Source organism: Syngnathus floridae, chromosome 6 (genome assembly GCF_059516105.1).
Source record: "Syngnathus floridae isolate MCC-2025c chromosome 6, RoL_Sflo_1.0, whole genome shotgun sequence".
NCBI classification, from domain to species: Eukaryota; Metazoa; Chordata; class Actinopteri; order Syngnathiformes; family Syngnathidae; genus Syngnathus; species Syngnathus floridae.
Genome location: NC_142418.1, coordinates 13,798,383 through 13,824,415, shown reverse-complemented (window position 1 = coordinate 13,824,415; position 26,033 = coordinate 13,798,383). Strand labels below are relative to the sequence as shown.

The 26,033-nt window shown below is 38.4% G+C and overlaps 1 protein-coding gene across 2 annotated transcripts in view; it reads left to right on the top strand.

Moving 5' to 3' along the window:
• The window catches only part of galnt18a (UDP-N-acetyl-alpha-D-galactosamine:polypeptide N-acetylgalactosaminyltransferase 18a), a 42,050-nt gene extending 17,080 nt beyond the window's left edge, over window positions 1–24,970 (top strand). The window contains exons 3-12 of one of the 2 annotated variants that reach the window (XM_088379467.1): window positions 5,023–5,224; window positions 5,318–5,484; window positions 6,741–6,927; window positions 7,534–7,731; window positions 7,970–8,084; window positions 8,347–8,532; window positions 9,890–10,027; window positions 11,418–11,513; window positions 17,900–18,064; window positions 24,717–24,970. In XM_088379467.1, coding sequence (XP_088235593.1) covers window positions 5,023–5,224; window positions 5,318–5,484; window positions 6,741–6,927; window positions 7,534–7,731; window positions 7,970–8,084; window positions 8,347–8,532; window positions 9,890–10,027; window positions 11,418–11,513; window positions 17,900–18,064; window positions 24,717–24,863 — 1,601 coding nt within the window. In that variant the 3' untranslated portion in view covers window positions 24,864–24,970. The remainder of the gene's footprint in view (window positions 1–5,022; window positions 5,225–5,317; window positions 5,485–6,740; window positions 6,928–7,533; window positions 7,732–7,969; window positions 8,085–8,346; window positions 8,533–9,889; window positions 10,028–11,417; window positions 11,514–17,899; window positions 18,065–24,716) is intronic. The other variant, XM_088379468.1, reaches the window with a different exon arrangement.
• Window positions 24,971–26,033: the final 1,063 nt, after the last annotated feature.

Here is a 26,033-nt window from a genome sequence, read left to right as displayed (position 1 = left end):
GCCACTTGTGCATAATATTATTTTGGTTATATATATTATTCCTAGGTCAGATTAGTTTCTGTATGATTTAAACAGCCATTGTCAAATGTCTCAAATTTTGTACAGGCAATCAGTTTGTCTCTTGTGGTATCAACCAAGGACATTCGTCTGCCTCGAGGAATGATTCCTTCACTAGTCCTCTCACAGTTGCCTTCCGGCCTCCATGTCACCATGTCTCTTCCTTCTCTGACACACTCACTCTTCCACACTGTCATCACCACACACACCATCAGGGCGAATTAGAGGACCCTAACCCCTAGTTTTCAGAAATTCCCTGCTGTCACTCATGCAGCACGTGAAAGAGGACAAGGATTCTCGGTGTTGGATATACTTTATATCTTATAGTCGCTCACAAACCCATGAAGAAACCATTTTTGACTTGTGTCAGATAGAGCATAAAAATATGTTTTTATAGAAGTTCAAGAAGTAACGAATGGCAATGAGTAGCTAGCAGTCACCTTGACATAATGTATTACCTTGCTGCTTGAAAGCTGCTTTTTTAGACACCACTCAGAGGACACAATGATGAAAGCAATGTCCCCTCTAAACTCGACTTGAATTTAGCTGTAACTAGAATGATACATTCCCTAAATTCCCTTCGAAGCTGAATTCCCATAGCAACCAATACACTTTATTGTCTATTATATCTTAGCCACTGATATATATATATATATACAAATATTGTCTTCAAAAAAATCTTAAAACTGTGCAGGAATTTTTGAAAAGTAATATTTTACCACTCTCATTGCTCTTGATTGAACAAATCACACATGGGAAGTACTCCTCAGATAAACGATACAAATTTAAATTTAGTTTAATGACAACTATTGTTACACTTGATAGATATGATTCTGATTTGTTCATACAAAATCACTGATTTATATAAATTCTAAATGATACAATTCCAGAAGTAGAACAATAGCCATCAACCTCACCCACTGTTTCCCACTCCAAGATTCAGGCAACCATACAGGATTCCACAGATGTTCACTCTTTCACCCCTGGAGTCCCACACATTGTCTCTGCATGATAAAACTGTCATTCGCACAAGACGGGCCTGGAGCAATCATTGTGAGGGATGATTGAGGCACAATAATCTGAAATAGTAGCTGAGATGGATTTGTTTTCAGTGTCACAAGGGGCTGGAACTGGGGAATGAATTTCTTAAAATTATTTTGCAATAATGAAGCAAGAAGAAAATAAACAAACACATTCATTTGTATTTGTTTTATATTTCCTCCAAAAATAGCCAGTACATCCATACTGAAGAATAAACCTAGGTAGGCCCAATGTAGGACTGTTTCTACACTAGAGATCTCTGAACAGACTTTCACCTCAGCAGGGGGTCATTTGGAATTTTGCAGACCAATCTGAACCTGGACCAACAGCATGGATAGGGTGCTGGGATCAAGGTCTTGGTCTTTTGTCTTCTGCTTGGCAGGTGGGGTATCATACCGGGTGATGTCATAGGTCTTTGGAATGCCACCATGTCACTGGTGAAGTGGTGGCTCTTTGCTCTTCTTAAGACCTGCTGAAGCAAGTGAAGGCTTCCTCTTTCCTAGGATAGTTGAAAGTGTCATGTAAAGTTAAGTGAGGGAAGGCTGAAGTGGTATTCCTCACATCACCCCATTGGATGGATCAGGATTGTTATCCAGCTTCTGTAGACCTTGCCGATTATCGGATCATTTGAATCGGGTGTGTTGAAGCAGGGAGACACGTGAAACATGCAGGAAACCAGCCCTGGAGGAAATAGGGTTGAGAACCCCTGTGTTAAAATAATGTTTGTGGAAATGGTTGGCTATTCTGTATTATTTGAACACTTGCAGTCAGCCAAACACATTCTTACAAGTACTAAGTTCCAATCACCTAAAAATAACAATTGCTATCTATAGTGATTGACTCACCAAGGTGGTTGCTGCACTACATGGAGCATCTTTGTTCACACCTTGTGAATTGTAAGGTGGCTTTGCGGTCTCGGTGGGCTCAGCTTTTCAGAGCATTTCTGCACCTTTTAGATAGTGTCCTAAATCTCTTGGTTTCCTGCTGTCCTTGATGCTTTCTGCCTGTGACGCTGTCCACCGAGTTTATGTAACAGCCTCCTTAAACTATGAACCTCAGCTAGCGGGGGATGGCAATTCAGCAGGCAACACAAAATATGTCTGCTCTGCATTGTGGGATTCATTTAAATAAATGTTTTTTTTCCCTGTTGTCCGCTAAATGTAGTCATTGATCATCTTTCTTGTCCCCCTCTTCCCCTCTCAGATTTAATCCTTACTCCTTTCCCTTGTTTGTGCTGTTCAGTGTCCTAAAACAGCATAAACATGTTTTGCCTTACTTCGTTTTCACGCTCTCTCCTTCAAAGAACATGCATGCTCTTCTGTTGTTCCAATTTAGTCCCTCAGAAGTCAAGCTCGTTCTGCTCGTTCAGATAAGGAAAAGCCATTCTCCTTTACTATTTGTATATGGTAAACATCGAAACAGCAACTGACACTGATTTGTATTTTTAGTGAAGGATGGCAGATGTTATGCAATGTCTTGACATTTGCGTGAAGTTGACATTTCATTGGATTGATCTTATTATTGTTGGCAGGCACAGGGTAAGATTGTTCCAAGCTCACAAAGCAAGTTCCATACCTATATATAAATAGTATAATATCTAGACCCTGAATGTAAGACGACCCCCACTTTTTCAGTCTTATTTCAATGCAAAAAACACTCGTCTTATATTCGGGCCAATACGGTATATTCACACTTTCATTCACACCGATGGACAACCAACAGCTAACATGCATTATTTATAAATGTAGTACTACCCAGAGAAAAGCAGAGAAAATATGCACATGCCTCACACAAAGGCCGGAACTGAGATTCTCACACTACCCAACTGTGAGGCAGACATGCTCAGCACTTGCATTTCCTTCTCGGCAAACATTTTTGGTTAAAAAAAAAAAAACCTCCCATAAGAGTACAGACAACCTGAATAAAAGGGTCTTGCTTTTTATTCCATATGAAAAATGTAGAAAACATAATTTATGTTATGAATATGAAACTCTCCAAATTGTATTTTCCTAGGTTCAAGAAAGAAAGAAGCTTTTAAATTTGAGTGTGGATGAATGAATGTACCGGAACAGAAAATTGTACTTGATCAAATGTTGCATCCACCAAAATGCTGACTTCAATCTTCTACTCTTCACTCACATGCTTTTTTGCAGAAACAAGTTGCCCTTAGATGTGTGGGTGAAAGGCAACATAATCAAATGCTGGCAAACAGCTCACAAAAGATGCACTCTTTCCATCATACCGGGCTGTGATATGAAACGGAGCTCTTGTGCTTCATGGAGGGAATCTGAGGGTGTGCAAAAGGGAAAGGAATTGTCTGTGCCTCTAATATTGGGACACAAAACACTTTCAGAGGAAGATAATGGTGCAAGGACTGCTGCTCACATGAGATTCTCTGAACAAAAAGAAAATTCTTTCAAATCCTTGGGGGCGTGGGCATTGAAGAAATATATATATATATACTGATACACTGATTAGCATTCAGAGGGTGCAGGTTCAATTCCACCTCCAGCCCTCCCTGTGTGGAATTTGCATGTTCTCCCCATGCCTGCGTGGGTTTCCTCCCAAGTCCCAAGTGTTTATTTGCAAATGACGCCCAAAAAAATCTATCTGCACCCAAAAATATAGCACAGTGACTCATTGGACAATTGGAAAACCTTTGACAAACAATTTCAGTGTTGCCAGGAGTAACCAAAATCCGAAAATCAGAAAATATTAATGCCGTTTTCAAATGCCTTTTGATTTTTCTGTAACATTCAATTCCAAACTGTGACATAATTTCAGACCTTGTATCTTAACAGTTGTTGCGTGCATGCCATGTTAAGTAATGGAAACCCATTAACAGTGCTCCAAGGGTGTTTATTATGCGGTTTTGAGAAAACTTAGGGGGACATGACATTTCACCTCCGAGAGCATGCAGTTTGTAATAAGCATAGGAGGCAATACAGTACATCAAATCTCATTAAAATGTCTTTGCCGCCATAGAGGCAAGGCTTAGAGGCACTTCATAGCAAGATAGTTTTTATGTTTGACAGTCGCCAGCCAGAGAATGAAAATCAAACCCTGTGTAAATACTTTCAATGATTTTGCAGATATGTGGGTGAGAAATTGTACTTATTGTTTCTGTAGTTCAAAAATATCAATATTCCTTGTGGAGTCTCATACCAGTAGTTGCACTTACAATCGCTGGTATTTTCCCTTTTTGTACCCGAGCATGTATTTATGTACACAAATAACTGTGATCTCACATTTTACCACATAGAAAATATATCATAACTAAGGGTATACATATAGAAATTAGTCATTGGCGGAATGTATCAATTTTTAAGTCATAAACTTCTCATGTTAATAGATTTATTTTCAATCGTTTCGATTGGTTCATAAATTGTGAAGACAAAAATGTGATTAAAAAAATAACAGAGCTTTAGAATTTATTGTTTGAGATGCAAAAAAAATGAGATAAAGCATATTTAGATAAACAGTATGAGGTTCAGCACAGGCATGTGTAATACGAGAAGCTTGGCCTAAATGACATTCACAAAGCATAGTTTTGAAACCAAGGAAAAAGAAATCTGAAAATTATATTCATAAACTCATTTGTTCATGAACAGGGGAATTTGTTACTCAAGGTGAAACTCCACCGTATGACAGTGTTTGAATTGAATTTAAGGTCAAATTGCAAATATAGCCAACAACACGGAGTTTACACAGCTGTTATTTATTGTGGCGGAAGGAAACCTTGTACCTGCCGGCGAGTAAAATCAAGTCTTGTACCATCTCGTGACAAGGTAGATCCATGTTGTTAGATCAAAAACACTCTTCAAGGTGCTTGAAAGCAAATCAACTTCAACCGACAGCTTGCAGTTTCCAGTTCTCAATCATTTTTTTTGAGCACAAAAAAAAACACTTTTTCTTCCCCCACAGATAAACCCCAGAAGGAAGATGAAGATGATTCATCCTCATCAGCCTCAAACCCAAGATCCTCACTATTTGATCACTGGGGTCATGACCTGGGCCCAGAAAGTCGAAGAATTGCCATCAAAAAGTTCCGCTATTATGGTTACAACAGCTACCTCAGTGATCGGCTTTCCATCACCCGGCCGATCCCAGATTTTCGTCCGGACGGGTCAGTTGGATAGTTACTTGGGTGTGTTGGTGACAACTGAATTTATAAACGTGGTGGTGTGGAGTAATATCATTCCTCTGCTTTATCCCTCAGATGTAAAAACATGTGGTATTCGCCCGACCTTCCTCAGTTGAGTATCATCTTCATCTTTGTCAATGAGGCCTTGTCAGTGCTGCTGCGCTCCGTGCACACAGCCATCCAGAGGACTCCATCCCATTTACTCAAGGAGATCATACTAGTTGATGACCACAGCACTAACAGTAAGAGTTACCAACCATCCTCAATCTTTTAAGGCAGATGATTTAGACTGATTGCAACGTTATTTAAATATTAGGGGTGCACGAAATTCACAGTTCGATTTGGTTCGATACGTTAGGGTTGGATATTTCTTCGATGCAGAGCAAATAGAACATGTTCAAGCCTTTTTTAACTTAATCACCCCTGCGTTCCCTTTGATAAAAGACGTGAGAATAGCTTGATATTATGTCATATTTGCTCATTCTGAGTCCTGGCAAAACATCCCTGTCTCATCATCCTCAGGTCTCATGGGTGAATGTTTACTCATGCTCCAGGAGCTGTTAGTATTCCACGCTAATTCTGATTCTGTGATAAAGTAAACTGTGCGTGCATGCCCATTTTTGAGCAGTACAAATATAATAAGACTTTGGATATACCCATGCATCTCATTATATGTTATTGAATTTGATGAGCTAATAAAATATAGCGGATGTGGTCAAAGCGATCAGACCTGTAGCACTCAACCGTAAATCCTCAAGGAGATGGCAATATCCCAAATTCGGAGGCAAACATTTCATATCATGAAGGAGACTTCCTAACTCCACAAAGGAAGGCCACAGTCCAGATTTGAATCCTTGACCTCTGCACTAAGATGTGCTAACCGTGGGCTTGCCACGAAATCTGACTGTCAAAGAATTGACTTGTGTAGATTTAATTTAAAGTGTGATTTGATGAGTTGATATTTAATGCTTGGATGTATCCAATTTTATGCCCTGAACCGCACACCACATAATTCTTTTCAAATACTCCAAAATGTGGAGAAACATGCTCATCTTGTGCTCATCAAAATGTGGCTCATTAAGAAGAAACGGGCAGGAGAATCTAGGTTGGTAGTAATAAGGAGGAGAAAGGAGAAGGCAGCAGCTGTAGCCTACAGGCAGGATTATAACAGGGATAACTCCAATGGGTAATTTAGAATTTGAGCAGACAGCCTCTGTCTGAAGTGGTTTGTCTCGTTCTTTCTATTCAAATAATGTTTTTAGTCTGCATACCAAATACCAAAAAACAAAACGTGTATTTGAATACAAAGAATGAGATGCGTGCGTGTTTATTTTCAATTTGTTATGTGTAATAAATCACATTTTTTGCAAGTTTTTCTATTTTTGCAGTTACTTAAAAAAAGCAATAATTCTTGAATTTTATTATGGAAAGTGAATTTTTCACAATATTGCTTGTTCACTCACTTGACTGCAATACAAAATGTGTTCTTTCTCTCCAGCGGAATTGAAAGAGAACCTTCAGAATTGTGTCGATGAGATGAATGCTCAGCATGGATTGGAGTTCATCAAAGTAATCCATCATGACAAACAAGAAGGACTGATCAGGTCCAGAGTCAGTGGGTGGAGAGTTGCTTCAGCACCTGTGGTCGCTCTATTTGATGCACATGTGGAATTCAACACTGGTTGGTGAGTTTTAGTGAAAATACTTTTAATCTGCAAAAAAAGTACACCTATAATTCTGTGTTTGGGTTTTCGTTTAGGAAGGAAACATAACAATCCTAAATTAAGTCAGCACAGAAGGATAGCGTAATAAAGTAATGAGTAAAAATCTACCTCAAGCACCAGGTCATGTGAAGTTAAGCCATTAATATACTCCAAATAATGATACACAAACTCTTTAATATCACTTAAGCTCCCATCTCATCTCAATCAATGACCCATTTCTCACAGCATTCTATTAGTGGTAGCACCTTTAAGTAATTTACCGTATTTCCCAGACTATAAATTGCAGTTTTTTTTCATAGTTTGTGTTCTGAGCTTGTTGTATTGTCCATTTACTTTTATGATTCATATTTATATCAGCAAAGATTTACTTGGCAAATGATAGAACAATGCAGAATTGGACCTAAATTTATGAGCATATAAAGTGTGTTCAGTTTTATGCTGGTTATTTCAGGAGCATATTTTGTAGTTTATTGAATCATGGATTGAATTATTTTCACTAAATCAAATTAGATACAGTTCTTTGCCAAGTAGCAGTTTCTATATTTCCTGTTGTTTGACATCCCACAGGGCAGAGCCGGTTCTTCAGCGAATAAAGGAGGACCGCACTCGGGTGGTGTCTCCCTCTTTTGACAACATCAAATATGATACATTTGAGATGGAAGAATACCCATTATCTGCTCAGGGCTTTGATTGGGAGCTCTGGTGTCGATACCTCAACCCACCAAAGTCCTGGTGGTCATTGCGCAACCATACAGCTCCAATCAGGTAAAATCAAGTGTAAGCATGAGTTCTGAGTGGGTGGTCACGATTCTCCAAATTTGATGTTTGATCATTTTTTGATTCTATACTCGATTTATTTATTTTCTTACACGGCACTGGGGCCTCTGCCATTTTTAGACTCGTCAGTCACCTACTCTAATGGATGCATAATAACTATTTGACATGAAGTTACCCGTTCAACCCATTTTGCAACCAGTCTGAGTTTACCCTTCTCTCTTTTTAGGAGCCCCGCTCTTATCGGATGCTTTGTGGTTGACAGGAAGTACTTTGAGGAAATTGGCCTACTCGATGAGGGGATGGAAGTTTACGGAGGGGAGAATGTGGAGCTTGGCATCAGGGTGAGTTTGTCCGCATAAACCAAACACGGTCAGCCACCGCATAATAATTTGCTTTTAGTAACCATTGCACATTCTTCACATCCGGAAACGAAACTTTAGTTCAGAAGCATATGCAGTCGTCAGCATACCCAAGTATGCTTAAAAAAAAAAAAACATTTTCAGCATGCAGATTAAAGAGTCTTTCTTTGAAAGATTGAACTTTGTCATTCATGCAGGTTTTTTGTAATTTTACTCTCTTTTTTTCTCTCACACTCACTCTTAGGTATGGCAGTGCGGTGGAAGCGTAGAAGTCCTTCCTTGCTCCAGGATTGCACACATCGAGAGAGCCCACAAGCCCTACACAGAAAATCTGACAGCCCTCGTGCGTCGCAATGCTTTAAGAGTGGCTGAGGTCTGGATGGACAACTATAAGAGTCATGTTTACATGGCCTGGAATGTTCCATTTCAGGTACAGTATTGGAACATGTTGGAAAGCAGTTCACCTGAGACATTGAAGTTTATTTCACATGTAATTTGACGGTCTCCATGGTCTTTGGTGAAGATTGTCATGTGCGAATTACATTTATAATGAACTGCAAGAAGAGCTCCACTTGCAAATGTAAACTTGGCCAGGGTGACTCGGGGTGATTGCAAATCACCGGTGTGAAGTGGGCACTTGAAATGTTTGTGTCTGTGTGACACCCCCAATAGTGCTGCAGCCTGGGGAGTGATTTTAAAAATGTTTTAAGGTGATTATAGTAATCATGCCTTGACATCCACCACGCGTGGCATCTGTCTGCCTGCACCTAGATTCAATTCAATTAACCGAAATCGCTGTATACCACCTACGCCCCACCCATGACCTTTACTTCCCAGCATGGTCTACCAAATTCCCCAACTCACTAAAGGAGGTTTGTATCTGCAAAATGATCAAGATGCGCCAGTTTTTACGCCCAATTGCACATGCGCAGTCTAATAAAATAGAGCCACTCATGTTTGACTGCTTCTTTCACAATAAAAGCCCAATTTACGATAGGGCAAGTGTGTGTGTTTGGGAATTTGGCAGACAGGAGCGAGGCACCTTCTGCGAGCCTGACAATTTGGTGATAGAAAGTAGACCACGATCTGTGTGAAAACAGGCACATGTTTCTTTTTGTGCTGGTGACAGTCTGAATTTCGTAGACCGTGCTTGGCCTCCTCAGGAATTATGCTACTGGTGTATCTGGTGATACTGGTGACCAAAGGTACACAACATTTTAGACAACCTAAAACCAGGTCAAAGGTGAGGATGAAGATTTCGTTGGATTTAATGATTTGGCGTGACACGGATGGTTTGATAAATTTGTTAGCATGTTATTTATGCTGTATTTATTTGAATCATTCTAAATATGATACATCAGCCACTTTCTTAGTTCCTTGTTTATGTAATGTTAGCATACCGTACCCTTCAACCTGTTGCCTATTCTTTTTTTATTTTAAATTAAATGATCAGCTTCTCTACCACCAGGTTTAGGTTTTCAAAGGAAAACCTTGACAAAAATGAAGTTCAATTTAATTCAAAAGCATAAAAGCACAGCTCGATTCAATTTAAAAGTATATCACAAAAAGTCTGACCATGACTACATGTAAACAGTCCAATTCATTGTGCATATCATATCTCCAAAAAAAAAAAAAAAAAAATCAGTGGTCCCCTTGAATGACACTCGGGCTAGAGACTAACAGTGAATGTGTGGACTGGGGCACTGGCAACTGTTTTATTGGATTTTTATTATTGTAAATGGGAATTACTGTGTAATTTGAGGTGTTCTGTTTGCTTATTTCAATAGAATTCAGGAATAAATATTGGGGACATTTCGGAGAGACAGGCCCTGCGATCCAAACTCAAGTGCCAACCATTCAGCTGGTTCCTTGCCAATATCTACCCGGAGCTCCGATCCTACGGTAACACAGTTGCATATGGAGTGGTAAGATTAATTTGATGTCTGCAATTCATCAGGAACATTTTGTTTCATTCAAATGCACAATGAATCAGCAAAAGAGCTGCCAGTCTATAGAAATACACTTCCAGAACAGAGTTTTTAATTCCATTATGTCCGAAACTTTACTGTGGGACAATTAAATACTATATGCGTATGCAAACAAATTGTCTTGTCATCATCAAATTCTTTTTGTTGGGGAAAGGGAGCAATCATGGAAAGTTTGCTCAATGCAGGAGCTCCGGAGGTACACTTTAACTAAATTGCCCATCGGTGTTGAATGATTATTTGTAATGGCCAGTTCAGAGTGCGCCTCTTGATTTAAGTCAGCTAGGATGGGCTCCAGCTCAACCATAAACATTATAAGTGGACAAATGGAGACAGATACAAATACAAATATCAATAAAAGAAAATGGTAGTTCCAGAGAAAAAAGCTTTTGTGAACCCCTTGTAAAACACTTCATCTTTCTCTACCCATCAGTCAGTGTCTATTTATTGCGCAATCACTGTGATGTCTTAACATTTTAAGGCCTGGTACACACAAGAAGTTTTCAAATCTTAAAATGTAGGCCAAGTGATCACTCCAAATTGTCTGTAGGTGTGATTGTGAGGATGATTGGTTTGGCTATGTGTGCTCTGCGAATTTTTTTTTTTTAGTCTTTGAAGGACTCCAAGACAGGAAATCAGGGGTTTACATATTGTATGATCTTGTCCAATAAGCTCAACGAAGAACACCACACAAAGATTTTGCTGCTCCACTACCAGTCTAGAGTCCAGTTCTCTCTCTTACGATCACATTTGATCTCACAACCTCAAAGATGAACAGGCACTTCAGCGTATGCACTGATGCTTGTCAAGTGGTTTCAAAGAAGACCAGAGACGGGAGCATTGTATGATGGTGATGTCAGCGAGAAAGGATTTGTTTTGGAAAATACGCCAAAGCCAGCAGACACAGCTTCTTTCCCCAGGCTGTCGCTCTGATGAACTCACACCACTCATAAAGTCTCAGAGACATCACTGGGCAATAATATCTTGTTTTTGCCACTTAAATGTTGTTAGTCACCTAAATGTTGTTAGTCACTTAAATGTACAGAGGCTGAGATCAACCTGAATCAAATTCCTTGTTTGGCATGCACAAATTTGGACAATAAAGCTGATTCTGAAGTGAGGTGAGGTGAGGCTACTTTCTGCCACGCCTCTCTCGCCCAAGTAGTTGAGCAGAAAGCCTTTATGGCTGAAATTATTCATTGGAAGAATTATCAATTCTTATCTTTTTTCATTCAGATATTTGTTCTAACTATCTACTTGTTTAATCATTCCAAGAGACATTTTTCTTAATCACATCTTTGTCTTTTTTCTCTCCCTTTGAATTTCACAGTTGAAGAATAGTCTCAGAAACGACCTGTGTTTGGACCAAGGCCCCGACACTGACAACATACCCATCATGTATATCTGTCATGGTATGACAGCACAGGTTAGTGAGCCGTCATTTAACTTTGGTTCCCTTCATTCTGCCGTTCACTTCATTCAGTGGCCTTGGCAGTGGCAGAGCTTTGAAAGGGCAGTGGGGGGGCGACGAACATATCTTCATGGTGAAGCAATGCCAGAGTGCCCACTGTAATGATTGTTCCATACTTGACCTATTGTGTATAAATCTGGGGATCAACATCCAAAACTTACTGTATACACAAACTTCTTTTTCAGTATTTTACAGAAAGTAGCTTTAAATAATAAAGTAGCTTTAAATGATAATTAGTGACAGACATTTTATTTTGAATATGGTCAACTCTATATTTAATGTCTATAATATATTTAATCATAACAACAAAATGTTTGACACACCCAAAGGGCTCGCAGAAAAAAAATCCCGTTCAAGGTTGGCAAAAAAAAAAAAAAAAGCGCTAAACAGCAAATCAACATTAAGTACAAGAATTCATTTTGTCCAGTTTTTTTTAAGAAAAATAATATAATTCACTTGAAATTTTAAATATTTAATATTTATTTATTATTTTAATTTAAGCGCAGATTAGGGTCTGCCATCAGGCGGTGGTAGTAGTATTACATCTTAAAGCTACAGTCATCTCCTGCATAGTTACAGTTTGAAACCTGCAAATTTGCAGATTTAGTTTTTCTTTTTTTGTTTTCAATATTTTTTCATATGTTGATTTTTTTTTTCCTATTTTTCCAAGATCCCCCCCCACCACCACCACCACCGGTTCAAAGCAAAAACTATATTGAATGTTTAGTGTTGTGCGTAACTCAAATTGTTAAGGTTTACACATACAAATATTATCTTTCTATCACTTACTGGCACCTTTAAACCTTTTTTGGAGAGAGATGAAAGAATTTGGGAATATAATCAATATATCCACCAACTTTGCTCTTAATAGATGTCATCACTTATGCTGCTCGTGTCATCAAAATGCAATTTCAAGCATCATTGCCTTCATCTTTTTAAAGTGATTTACAGAAAAGCAACATCCACATCAAACAGCTACTTCTCTTGGGGAGGAAAAAAGCTAGAAATAGCTACCATGCAATTGAAATTACACTTTTTATTGTAAAAGGTTAAAATCATGCCCCACCTTCGGTGTCATGTGTACACACAAGAACTCTGGAGCTTTAATGGTGTAATCAAGGCTTGAACCAATGTGTGTGTGTGTGCGTGCGTGTGTGTGTATAGTAGGCTAACTACTTTGCTTTAAGCACAGTGCCCCATGACTTCAAAAAAATAGAACATTGAGAAGCCCACACTAAATCAACTTGCAAAGTAAATTTCAAATTTCCTTTAATTTCTTCTCTGTATCATTGATAGCATGCAGCAACTCATCTGTAAAACTATTTGGACTCATTAGCAAGATTTGTTTCCTCTGGCTGACTAGGTTTATTGGAGATAAAATAAGCACACAACATAGATTCTATGGTCTCGGCTACGAGCTGCCAAGAAGAAGAATCATGCAAGCAAACCCATCCAATGTTTGTTGCGAGGACTATTTATCACTAACGTGTGCAAGAATAACCGACACAGATTCTACTGTTGCCCCCAATGCAATGTGAGATTCTACTTAAAGTAAGATGTGTGGAGCTAAAAAAAATAAATAAAAATCTGTAATCAGAACAAAACGGCAGCGATGTATGTGCTAAATACCCTTTCAAATAATTTCACATCCGGCTTTTTAAAGATAAAGAGCTACATTGTTTTTCTGCAATCACTCTTTAGGGCGAATTTTGTTTATTTTCCTAGAAATACGTAGCCCTACCCCAGAAATGTTGAATGCTGTTTTTGGAGTACATTATCAGACCTTAAGCTGCATTGAGCGTGTGGTATTCTGCATATCAGGGTAAATTGTGTGTGGGTGCGTTGGTGGTACTATTTTGGATGGCATCGCAAAATATCATTTTTTACATAATTGGTGATTTCAAGAGCGTTAGGAATCCCTAAGGCTCGTAATGTGCAGCCAACGTTGTAATGGATGTTGGTGATACTGGGACAGCACCACTTGTCTTATGGTAACATATAAAACATTTACCAGATATAAAAAAATATCCACCATCTCTTTGGTCTTTTCTTTATCCTTGAAGATTTTATCTTCTTTTTTTCATGCCCTGATTGACTTTTTTTCAACTAGCTTGTGTCCTTGTAACGACTTGTTGTCGATATAAACCAATCAGCCGTCAGTTGGAGGGGGGGGGGGCATCCTGACAGCGCCGTCGACACACAACGAGCAGTGAAGGGGAAGGGGCGGCGTCCGTCACGAGCAGGTCGAGAAATTAATGAATTTCAAACTCCACATAAGACAGCCGGAGCCAGAATTGGCCACCATGCCCAATACGTTTCTTACATAACCTTCATTTGAAAATAATTTTTTTACATTCTCATCCAAGACAATTGGATGTGGTTAATTTCATATTAAAGGAGAGCGTCTTGGAAAACTGAGCTAGTGTGAGCGTTTGAAGCAAAGTAATACATTTACCAAATGAAAGTCTTTAAGCTGTGTTCAAACTTGCATTGCAGTAGAAAATGCCATTTCAATGATTATGATCTTGAATAAAAAAAAAATCTGCAGTTCACAGTCCCACACGCCATAGCGCTGGCTCCCTCACACACTTTTGTCATCCACTCATCCCGAGTAACCTCTTCATTATGTGGAATCAATTTTCCAGCTGGTGTGTATGTGCTTGTTTATCTCCTCACGACTGGGCAGATGGCTGGAGATATGCCACATCAGTCGTTCTACTGGCATCGCCTATTGTCATAAAAACTAACCTGGAGCCCCCTCACTATAATCATTTTCAAATCTAGGTCTCAAACAAGTGTGTCTCTAAATTGTTCGTAGATTATAATTATTATCATGAAGTGAAAGAAGAAGCAACAGAAAGTATGTTTGTTTCTAAACATCAGCAAAAATACACTACAGATGCATTCCAGAACCACCCACGAAAAGCAAAAATCTGCAAAGTAGAAACTATATATGTATTATTTAGAAATTTCCAACACGTGGTGTTTCTTGTTGGCTGCTAGAAGGCATGGATATATTGCAAGTCAATTAGAAGAGTGGTTTTTCCTTGCCAAGCAATGCAATGTGTCCATCTTCAGAATTACCATACTACTCTAACTTGGAGGACATCATGCATAGCAAAGTCAAAGTGAATCACAGTTGCACATGAATCTTCTGCTGCATAGTGAGGCTTTGTAAACCCTCCCCAATACTTTTACGCTACGTAAACCTTTCCCGTTCCCTTAATAACAATTCCCACACTGTTCTGCGCATGGATTGTACCTTTACAGTAAATAAAAGAAAAAATATGATATTTTCACATGTTCTGACTCCTTCTGCACCGGTTGGTGCTTCTATCCTCGCGCTTGCTCAGAAGTATGCCTCGTGCTATCAGCGTGTATTCAAACGCCGTTCTCCCGTCACTTATAAACCCACGAAGTAGCGCATTCTCAAAAGGTGACGTGGTGAGGGATCGCTGGATACGATACGCATCAAGATAAAAATAAAGAAAAAGCAAGCCCATAGCCTTCCTGCATTCTGTTAGGAACAGGGCCAATCCACTAAGCCACCTTTCTTATTCATGGCTGCTGCCAGCAGGAATGTTTTAGCCTGGCCTCTGTCATTTTTTTTCCTTTTGCAGTCTGTGTGGATAAAGAGGAGATGGCTCGAATCACAATGCACCGAACAAACGTGATACGGTTGCAATGATCCATAAAGGTCTTTTCTGTACTTAGTTATGAAGAAAATGCCATAAATGATCGAACCATCCATCTAGACTTATGGACAAACATCCTGATAAAGGTAATTATATCCTCCTAAAGATATATAACCTGATATAGTATTTTTCCTTAAAATTGTTTGAAGTAACCAGCAATATTCTTTTATATGATTTCTAATTATTCATGAAATACATATATGTAAAATACATAATACAATAAATAAAAGTTGAATAAAACATAAAATAAAATGAATATCCAGGACCAGATAAATGCAGAATTTTCCCAGAATACATACTTTCAAATTCTGGTTGTATACAAGTCGATCCAGCTTCTTGATATTTAGGGCACGTGTCATGTAGTACACAAATGTAGTACTCAGACACCTGTGCACTACTCTGAGAGTATTACCGATCTCATTAATTTCTGATCACAGCCAGCACTGATGCATCGTGTCCCCACTTGGAGCACGTACTGCACGTAATAGCTCTCCGTTTTTTGACGCACACTTGGAAAATACTTTCAAACGCCCTTCATTTTTGTTAGTGTACTCTATTTATGTACTTGATTTATTTGTAGGCCTCACGACAACTATTTTGTCCGGACGTTATATTTCCCTATAAACTTTCACGACAAACAGTTTTTTGCTGTGTTTTTTTAATATTTTTATAAATGACGCTAATATCGGGATTATGTTTGAGGAAAAATAATTGTGTGCCCTGTGATTGGCTGGTGACCAGGGTGTACCCCGCCAACCACCCAAAGATGGCTGGGATATGTCTCAGCAACGAAATAACCCAACGCAACCTGTCTTGAAGTCTTTCCTCTTCCTTTGCCAGTAAATGCATACATGTGTCTGCTTAACACGTCCCTGTTCCTCCTGCAAGTGCTTTTAAGGCAGTCTGACAGGAGGCATTACAAAACCATTTGTGGGCACTTAAGCAGCTGTCAATGGAAACATGCAGTGCTTATTGCACTTATTTGTCAATATGGTCAAACAAACAAATCACATCCTCAACACATTCAAAGGCAGCTGTCTCTAATGCTTTGTCAGTGTTTTAAAAGCTTATTGTGTGGCTTCTTTCCGCCATGCATATGGCTCCTTCTCGGCATGTTCTTTTCCTGCAAGAAGCTTATCAGCCCCTTCAAAAACATGTACACTCTCTCCTCTGGAAACACTCAAAGGGTCAGTGTACTTATTCCACTGAACAAGCCTGCACCTTCACTGGTTCTTGTGTTTCTGTTTGATCTCGGTTTTTGTGAGCATTGGATGTCAACATTGATCCTTCTTATTACCCTCATGTCAGGTTCCAGAGGATTTTTCGGTCTTCTGTCAGGCTCAGGCAAATTTATGTCTGGCTTTAAGATTACCTGCACTGTATTTGATTTGCATCACTAGACCTTTAGAAGGCTTCAAAACTAGGCCAACCACTGAATTCATTAGTGCATCCCTGTGTTTTTTTTTTTTCCCAGGTATGCAAATGTTTGCAGCCAGTATGTACATTTATTTCCTTGACCTCTCTCATCTCTTATTCATGCCCTGGTTCTGGAAAAAAAAAACTTATTGTTTTCCTCAGGTTTCTCGCATCATTAGACCAATTAACTGTAAACGTGTTTTTGTAAGAACTTGGAAATGGTACCAACTGTAACCTTGGTGAGTTTTTTTTTTTTGTAAAATCATCTACAGTTATGTATATCGGCATGACGTGGCGGGCCGTATCTGACCCCTGGGCCTTGACACTTGTGCTATAAACATACAATAGGTAATAATTAATTTAGGTATAATTGTAAAACACAATAAACATATTGTGCTTGACAGAGGCCAGTTGGATTACACTTTTTATCCGGATGCAAATTTTTTGTTGTGAAGGATCATGTGATACAATATGACACTTAAGATCGACTGTTACATTTGCGCGTTTACAACATCGTTCGCTTGTGATTCAAATTTTGAATCACTGCAAAGCTAGTTGCCGGCACCGCTCATGAAAAATAGATGCACTGTGTGACAGTTCAGTGTGTGCGTGGGCCTTAGGGTAAGAGTTGGGATGCACTCTTGGCTGATCACCATAAAAAAAAACCTGACAGATCCAGACATCACCCTTTCCTGCTCAAATTCATGCCAAAGGTCAATCTTAAGTATTCGCTGAATAAAATACGTTATTGTACCAGTGCCCTAAGTCAGTGACTCTGTTCCAAATTAGTATGCATAAATGCACAATTTATGTTAAATAAATGTCAGTTTTAAATCTTTACACATTGTTTCTTCTGTCTATTTAGATCACTGATACACTGTAAATCCCGGAAAGGCCTGTTTATTACATTACCAAATTAGTTGGATTGAAATAAGGCCTTTATATACATGATTACACAAGTCATACTTTTTATGCCAAATGGGGGGAAAGGAATATCTGCCTACTGATGAAAAGGCAAAAGAATGAAAACACTGGAAATTTCAAGGAAAACTGTAAAAAAAGAAAACGGTAATATTGAACTAAAATATAGAAGTTAACTGTTGATGAGGAAAAAACTTTGCCACTGTAATTACTCATTTGAAATATGTGAGGCAGTAATGTAACCCCTTATTCTGTTGGGGTTTTTTTGGAGAGTCTTGTGTGATAAAATATTTTTCTGTTTCCATGTAGAATGTGTATTACACTAGTTCCCAGCAGCTTCACCTTGGAGTGCTGAGTCCAACCATTGATGATGATGACAACAAGTGTCTGGTGGATGTGAACAGCAAACCCAGATTGCTGGAATGCACCTATGCAGCCGTCAAGCACATGAAGCTTACCTGGACTTTCACTCCGGTAAAGAAGTTTCATTTCAGTATCACATTTTTAACCAGAAAAATCTGCCAAAGCAATCCACTTTGATTCAATTAAACTCAAGATTTAATTTGGATTTAATTTTGAGATTTTTAGCCTGGAAGTGAAGGAATTCATTTCAAACTATAGTAAAAGAAAACGTTCTTATTCCTGCATTGAACATTGCCGTCTATCATTTTTAACACCGTGATTCCTTCACTAACAAGTCACTAAATATAACAAATATAACCAAACAAAGACAACAAAACAAAAAAAGAAAAAATAACAATCATATTTTATTTCTAGTACTAATAGATGAATGCACATGTACGTAGTTCCTCTATAATGCAACAGGACTCCAGTTGAACTTCGTCAAGTACATTTTTCATCAGGGAAAACAGTGAGAGTTTTATTATTCTGTGTTTGCATCAAAATATTACCATCATATAATTTTGCCAGCTGTATAAATAATGTTTATATGTCCGTCAAAAAAATAGTTAAAAGAACCAGGTGAGATTGTAAACATGTAAAGGAAGATTATATCTTGTGCTTGTGTAGTGAGTGGTTTCACATCAAGACTGGGTTGCCCGGTTCTGGGAATAAGATTTTTGAGACTCGAAACAGTCAATGATTAGAGGTTAGGTCTACTTTACTGATATGTCTGAATGTATCATAAGATATGGCAAGACAACCTTACGCCATGGCCAAGCCATTGACCTCCAGGTATAGACTGGATGATGTCCATGACTATGGTGCAGAGAGCTGGAAAGACAGCCGAAAGAGCCTTCAAACTGGGGAGGTAGGCTTTAGCAACTCATGCTTGGCATTCTCCGACAGGTGGATGCGAGCAGCTACAAAACACTAAAACCCAATCCACCCCGAGGGGTGGATGAGATGTAAGAGGAGTTGTATCAGGAAGAAACATACAGAGCACCAAACCGATTCACTCTCAATGCATCAGGGCCAAGTTAAGCATCAGAACATTAATGGCCTCCAACAGAGCTTAGAGGATTTTTTTATTTGTAAATGCAACAATCAAACAATCTCTGTCCTAAGAAATTTCAAACCTGTAAAGTAGGCATTTAGCATTCTTGCTTTTATACTGTCAGATGCGATATTTTGAGCAACATAAGACAGCTTATTTATTTAGTGCATTTTATCAGAAAGGCAAGGAAAGATAAAAAAATAAGGTTTAATTATGCACCACAACAGTGATAGATGAATAAGATAAATGAATACAATAAGTAAAAAGTCGTGCATATAAAGTGCTTTATGACTATTTGTCAGTTTCAGCAAATTTTGTAAGTCAGCAAATTCTTTTGCAGTGACTGCATACTATGATCTGTGACACTTTACTATTTTAGCCATCATGATGTTACTGTTAGGTGTTAAAATTGGGTTTGTTCTTTTCTTAAATATATTCAAATGTGATGTTCTACAGTGGCACAGAAAATTGTATTACTATGTTTTACATTCATAATAATTAAGTTCTGGAATATATACAACACAAATTAGGATTTTGGTGACGCCATAAAACACGAGTCTTTCTGTCTTCTCGACTCCCACACGCCAGCCGCAGTAATGCATTCAAAAACACTCTGTACAGCACAACAGAACGATGCATACACACACATTGTGACCCAGTTCCTTACAATATGTCCATTTATCTCTTAAGAGGCCCAATCCAACTCTCCATCTCTGCCATTTTGTTCCTACATTAGCTGGATTGGCTGGTGTTTGCAGAAGTTGAGGATAAAGAGGATGAATGCTCTTGTTCTTTTAACACATTACCGAAAGCACTGACGTGGAGAGCGGGTGGGTGGTAACTTGACGACATAAAGCAACTGTCGCCTGCATCGGCGTTGGACTACATACGGGTGAAGCTAAACATTTAACCAAACTATTCGTAGGAAGTGGTGGAAAGGACCATCTTGACGTCCATTGAGGGTCAACAGAGGATGGTAGAGCCATGGAAGCACATCCACTGTGTTCAGGGGCCCTGAAAATGGGATAGTGGAAGTTCTGCGTGTCTTGGCCAGGGATAGGAAACGATGGTCCTCAAGAGGCACGTTCCTGCCTGTTTTAAAAGTATCCCTTGTTAGATTTTGTCCCAGTTCTTTATGTATGCCAGTTGACATCAATGACGTAGGATCCCGTCGATGAGTATTCTCATCAACTTATTTTTAATTTATTAATGGGTAGATAAGACTCCCACTCCACTTAAAAGTCTATAGAGCATTGTCGTGGTTAACTCCGACTACTTGATAGCAGAGTTGCATTTGCTGGCTCAAAGTGTGAGCTCAGCCCAAATGGGAGAACAATGGAGAATGTAGTTGTGGTGTTATGGAGGAAGAAGTTTGAGAGTGAGAGAAAATGGCGAAACAAAATGGCGAGAGCAAAACGATGGAGGGAAGTTAGAGGAGATGCCTGTAAGTACGCAATGGAGATGAAAGTCCGCTTTAACAGTCCACAACAAAAACAGGCGTCACAGCTGCACAAATACGTCCCTTGTAAATAGCAAAACACGTATGTGAGCACACGTGCACAAACATCTCTGTAAATAGCCCAAAATTTGTAAATAGGTTGTCAAATGTGAAAATGTTGCTGTTTGCACACATGATCAAATATGTATAAATAAATGTTTTCGCCATCAAAAACACATTTTTATTATTTTTGTTCATGTTTTATAGAAGGGAAGGGTTGTCGAGATGTTTGGATGTCACTAAACCAAAAAATATAACTAAATAATAACTAAAAAAACGGTACAAGGTAGAATCACTGTCCTGTATATGCTGCCTTAGTGTTGGTTTTCCTGCTATATTTTTTTTGAATTTGTCAAATACATGGTCATTAACCTTATCACCCATTCCAGGCGTTAGCTGGTTTCAAATGATAAAAACAGACTTTCCAATCATAGTGAGAAGTTGCACTTTGCTTTCACGTCTTATTTTTTTTATTTCATACTGCACAGTTTATGCCGTTTGCAATGACTTGATTAAACATGCAGCTGACGGCTTGCCAGCCAATCAGCAGTCTTTTTTGGGGGAATGGCTTTCTGGCTGACTATCAGAATGACCCTCTGATTAACCGGTGCACTGGCCTTAATAGCAGGAAATCAATGGTGCATTCCAACCGTGCACCTTGCAGAATGACAGTGTTGCCTCACTGACTTGAGAGCAAAGGTCTAGACAAATACCAAGTGTGAGTGTTTGCTCATATAAAGTAAGCATTTTTGCCTAAAGTTTAGATTTAGAGGGACTATCTTTTGTCTGAAGAGGCGAAATGGCTTTGTTTTTGAGTAAATAAGTCATTATCCTTGCAATGTTTTGTCTACTAGAACATTTGTGGTTGATTGCCTGACAAAATAAGTGGGCTGAATGAGCAAATAAAACAATAGTTTTTCCAGCTCAACAAGATGAAGCTGTTTGTTCAGGCAATGACTGCTCCCAAAATACTACAAAATTTAATTACTGTCATTTGCTGTCCTGCTTATTTTGTGAAGTTGTAATAAATGCAAATTTGCGGGTGGCTATGGTTTGTAAATTATGTGATTTCAAACAAATGACCTCACTTTCTCTACCAAGACATGGCTGCTGCCTTGACTAATATGAAATGCTTGCATCTATGTAAAATCAATGCTCTGCAAGAACAGGCACACATTCAATTCATATGAAATATTTTATTTCCAAGATGATAAGTAAATATTCTTCGTCATTAAGCTAGTCACTAAAATGTTGTGTGTGCTACAACTTGTTTTGTTGGGTTGATAAATTTTGTTCCTGGTAAATGAAGTTCAAATGCCTGTCGAAAGTGTACTTCAAATGAAGATCATTTTTTTTGTATTCATTTTTTCTACTCATTAAGGCAAAATATTTATTTTTACAATACGTGTGCGTGCATGAGTGAGTGTGTCCATGCTCGTCGGCCAAATGCCAATAACCATCACTATTAACATCTTCATTTGTGTGGCCTCATTTCAATGGTGCTCTTAACTGATAAAACATCCTTTGTGCAACACAAAAGTAACTCAAAGGTCAGTGGCTATTGTAGTCCGTGGAAAATAAGGCTCAGTCAACCAGGACATCGATTCTCTATGCTTTCGCTGTGTGTGGAGTGTGAACACTAAAGTCTGTCAGGCTATCCCACCTAGACAGCCTTTCAATATGTGGGCAAATGTCTCCCTGCAAGGGACATGAGAATCAATAGCTTTTGCAGAGCTGGACTGTTGTACTGATTAAGGGGCATCTTATAAAGCAGAGATTTCCAAGGTCAGGCCCCAAACTCTTTTTTTTTTTTGTGCTTATTTTAAATGTAACATGTGATACATCCACATTGTTTGAATTGTGTGTCTTAAAACACCTAGGAACACTTTTGAATTGTGTGGAGGGGATTATATGATGATATATAAAAGTATGTGTTCTTTACTCAGTGTTGATTAAAAATGGAGCTATGTTAATGAAGTACGTATTTGTTTTTTACTCAGTGTTGATTAAAAATAGAGCGATGTTAATTTTAGAACTACAATATTTATTAAAACAATGACCAAGTCTTGATTCGTATTATTCTGATGAACAAGGATACAGCCGCAAATTGTCTAAATCCTCTGCATTGTTTTTCTCGTTTCTGAATATGCTGCTCCGTGCTTGAGTGGTTCTATTCTCGTTTAATCCAGAGCCCATACCAAAATTATAGACCTGGACCGATGGAAGAGCAGATAAAATGTGTATGAATTCAATATGCATCGTTGTGCAAAGGCATTGTGGCCGTATAGCCGGTAGTCTATTTTTGTGTTTGTATTTTTCGATTGAGTATAATTGTTTTGCATCATTCTGAATGCTGCCTTTAATGACATGAGTCCAAAGAATGTCAGCTCTCTTAATGATGCAACGCAGTTTGACACCACTGCAAACTACAGTCACAATAATAAACATTGTGTTAAATTAACAACACAAAACATCAAAAGTCATTACACTTTTTAAAGGCCGAATTCTTCATGCAGCTTTGGTATTATAAAGCTGTAGATTGTGCAGATGCTCATATTTTCATGGCTCATTTATTTGACCACATTGATTGATTGGAATGTTAAACAAAAGAAGTTGAAGTGGCCCTGCATCCTTAACTTTTTCTGGATGCAGCCCAGGATGGACAAAGTTTGAACACCCCTGTAATGTACAAAACATTTTGGTTTTATAAGCAAGGCTGTCTTCCTGAAGATCGCAATAAGCTTGATGGTAATAGCTTGAGTCTGCTCTCCTGGGACCTTGTAAACTCATTAAAATATGTTACTGTTCCTGCAATATTACTAAGGAACTTAGGCTCAAGGCTCTGTCATATCGCAAACAAACAAACTTGTTGTCATGGTTTCACACACACCATGGAGATGTAGGTACTCCTATTAAATTATAGTGAAGCGCTCTTATTCAAAGTGGCAATGGTTTGAGCAAGTTTAGGACGCAGACATTTTTGCATTCATGCTATGACTCAGTCCACGTTTAGATTTATCGGAAGCATCAGAGCGGCAACATTAGTCATGCATGTTAGACAGCAAAAATATGAAAGCAATATTTCTTGCATGGTAACAAAACATTCTTGCAAATAGTGGGATGAAATTTAGTTGTTGTTTTTTTTAAAGAAATACACAATATAGAATTGTGGGGGTTTTTTGTCTGATGTGAAAACAACACCAGCAATGCAATTACAATCATTATTTCTCAAATGATAAAAACAGAAATTTGCTTTGTGGAAAGAAAAGTGTTTTTTCTGTCAGTAAGTGGTTGGTAGCTATAGTAATCGGATGTTAATGTGTTTTAAAAAATCCGGTGAATGATGTGCTCACTGAAAGACTGTGGTGTTTTTTATTTTTTTTTAATCAGAAAATGTGATTTTTGTTGTTTGTCATATTATGAAAGAAAAACATTGTTTTCTTGTTCAGAAAAAAAGTATCTTTTGGAGATACACCTTAAATGATTGAAAATGCATTTCTAAAATTTATTATGAAGCTTCATACTACTATAGCCGTGACCTTGAGGGGGTGAGACAGAGTGAGCGACTGCAGCTACATCACTCACAAAGTTGATGATCAATTTCTTGCTCTTTAAAAAGTCACTACTTCGGATGACATTTCCACTTTGAAAAGCACCAGCTCCATTGTATTAAGACATTCCTTAACACAATTTTAAAGAATAAAGTTATTTTTCCTCCAGGTAGCTTGGAATAAACGCAAACCGCAAGCTCAACCGCTTACGGTATGTCATGAGATGCCATGCATGTAGTCCATAAAATGCATGTTATAAAAAGACATTAAAAAAAAATGTCCCAAGTGTGTGTTCTTTCCATGCATACTAAATATGTCTTGGTAAGCTTTGATTCTACGCGACTTTCTGTCTAACGTGGTTTGGACATGGACCCCAATTCCTTTCACCATATTTTAAATGGATGATATTGTAGAAATCACAGCGCAAAATGACAAGAGGCAGTTTCTACTTTTGACTACGCAACGGCGTGTCGTTCTCTTTCTCTTTCCTTGTTCCTCACTCCCGATAACCCTTTGTGACAATTAATCATCAACATTATGGGTGATTACTGATTTATTCCTTGTAAGGAAAGCTAAACCTTCAAACCTTTGCTCTTTTTCTGTGAATGTCTGTCTCTCTAGGACGGTTCCATCCAGAACACGGAGTCTCAACATTGTCTGGAGATGGTGGAAAGCAGTCAGTCCCAGTTTAGTTTCCAGCTTGCCATTCAGGACTGCAGCGGACAAAAGTGGACCATCACTAACATACTGACTGTCCTACCCCAGTGAAGACATTTTGTGACATCTTCATTGTAATGGAGAAAGACAGACTTGTTATCAGCTGCTACAAAACAAAAATTTGATTTGTATGCGCAAGAAAATGATTCAATCTGAAACTTACCGTCAGTTCCTTTCTAATCATTTTATACCTGCAATGTCTCGTGAGGGGAGACACTCACAGATGAATCATGCTCACTAAACTTCCCATTCTGTAGAATGAAGGAGAAACACAATTTCATATTCCAGGGAACAGACCCATGAAATCCCCGGCTGATTATTACAGAAACTCCGCTCGAAATAAAATTTTGGATATCAGACGGCAGTTGCGCCCCGACTATCAAGTAACTGAAGCAAATTCAGTTTGGATGGTTCCAATATGCTTGTGGGCTTAGGTCCACCTATTCTCGACAACATTATGGGTGATATCCAATTGAGTTAACTGCTATTTTGTGCATGATGTACCAAGCCAAGTTGCAATATGCTCCATAACAAACTTGCAACCATGAAATGGATGGATGCCATCATAACATACTGTACGTTGGTTCATTACAGTACATTTCTTTTTGTTGCATTAACTACAAACTGCTCTGGCCAAATGTTTTTAATTTTAAAGTACAAACGAAGCAATTACTCATTATTACCAGATCAGTTATTATTCGTTCTTGGTTGATTTATTGATCATCGAATTATATACTGTCTTTAAGTAGGCCGACTATCTTTCACTTTCTTTAGTGTGGAATCAATTCAGTCAGGACGGGCAGCTACACAGACAGCATTGTTTTGACTCTCTACAGCTTGACTAAGAATTACAATCAGAATTATCTTCACTGACCAAGTAGTACTGCATGTTAAAAACACACAAATGATCTCCAGTTATTGGAATTACTTTAGTACTTTTAAAAAGAAAAAAATATATATAAAGCAACATAAAATGGGCAAAAATCCAGTCGTACTTTTTTGGGAGAATCGGGTTATGCAACTGAATGCACTATTCTAAAATTAAGAAAATCAATATTACTGGCATGACAGAGATGTTGGACAATGGAAATACCAGTCGATTTTGTAAGAAAGTAATGACAATCAATTGGAATCCCAGCTGAAAAAAAAAAACGTGAATGCACGGCAAGCAGTCTCGATTCGAGGTGCCCTTCTCAGTGATAAATTGGCTTTACTTGGGGA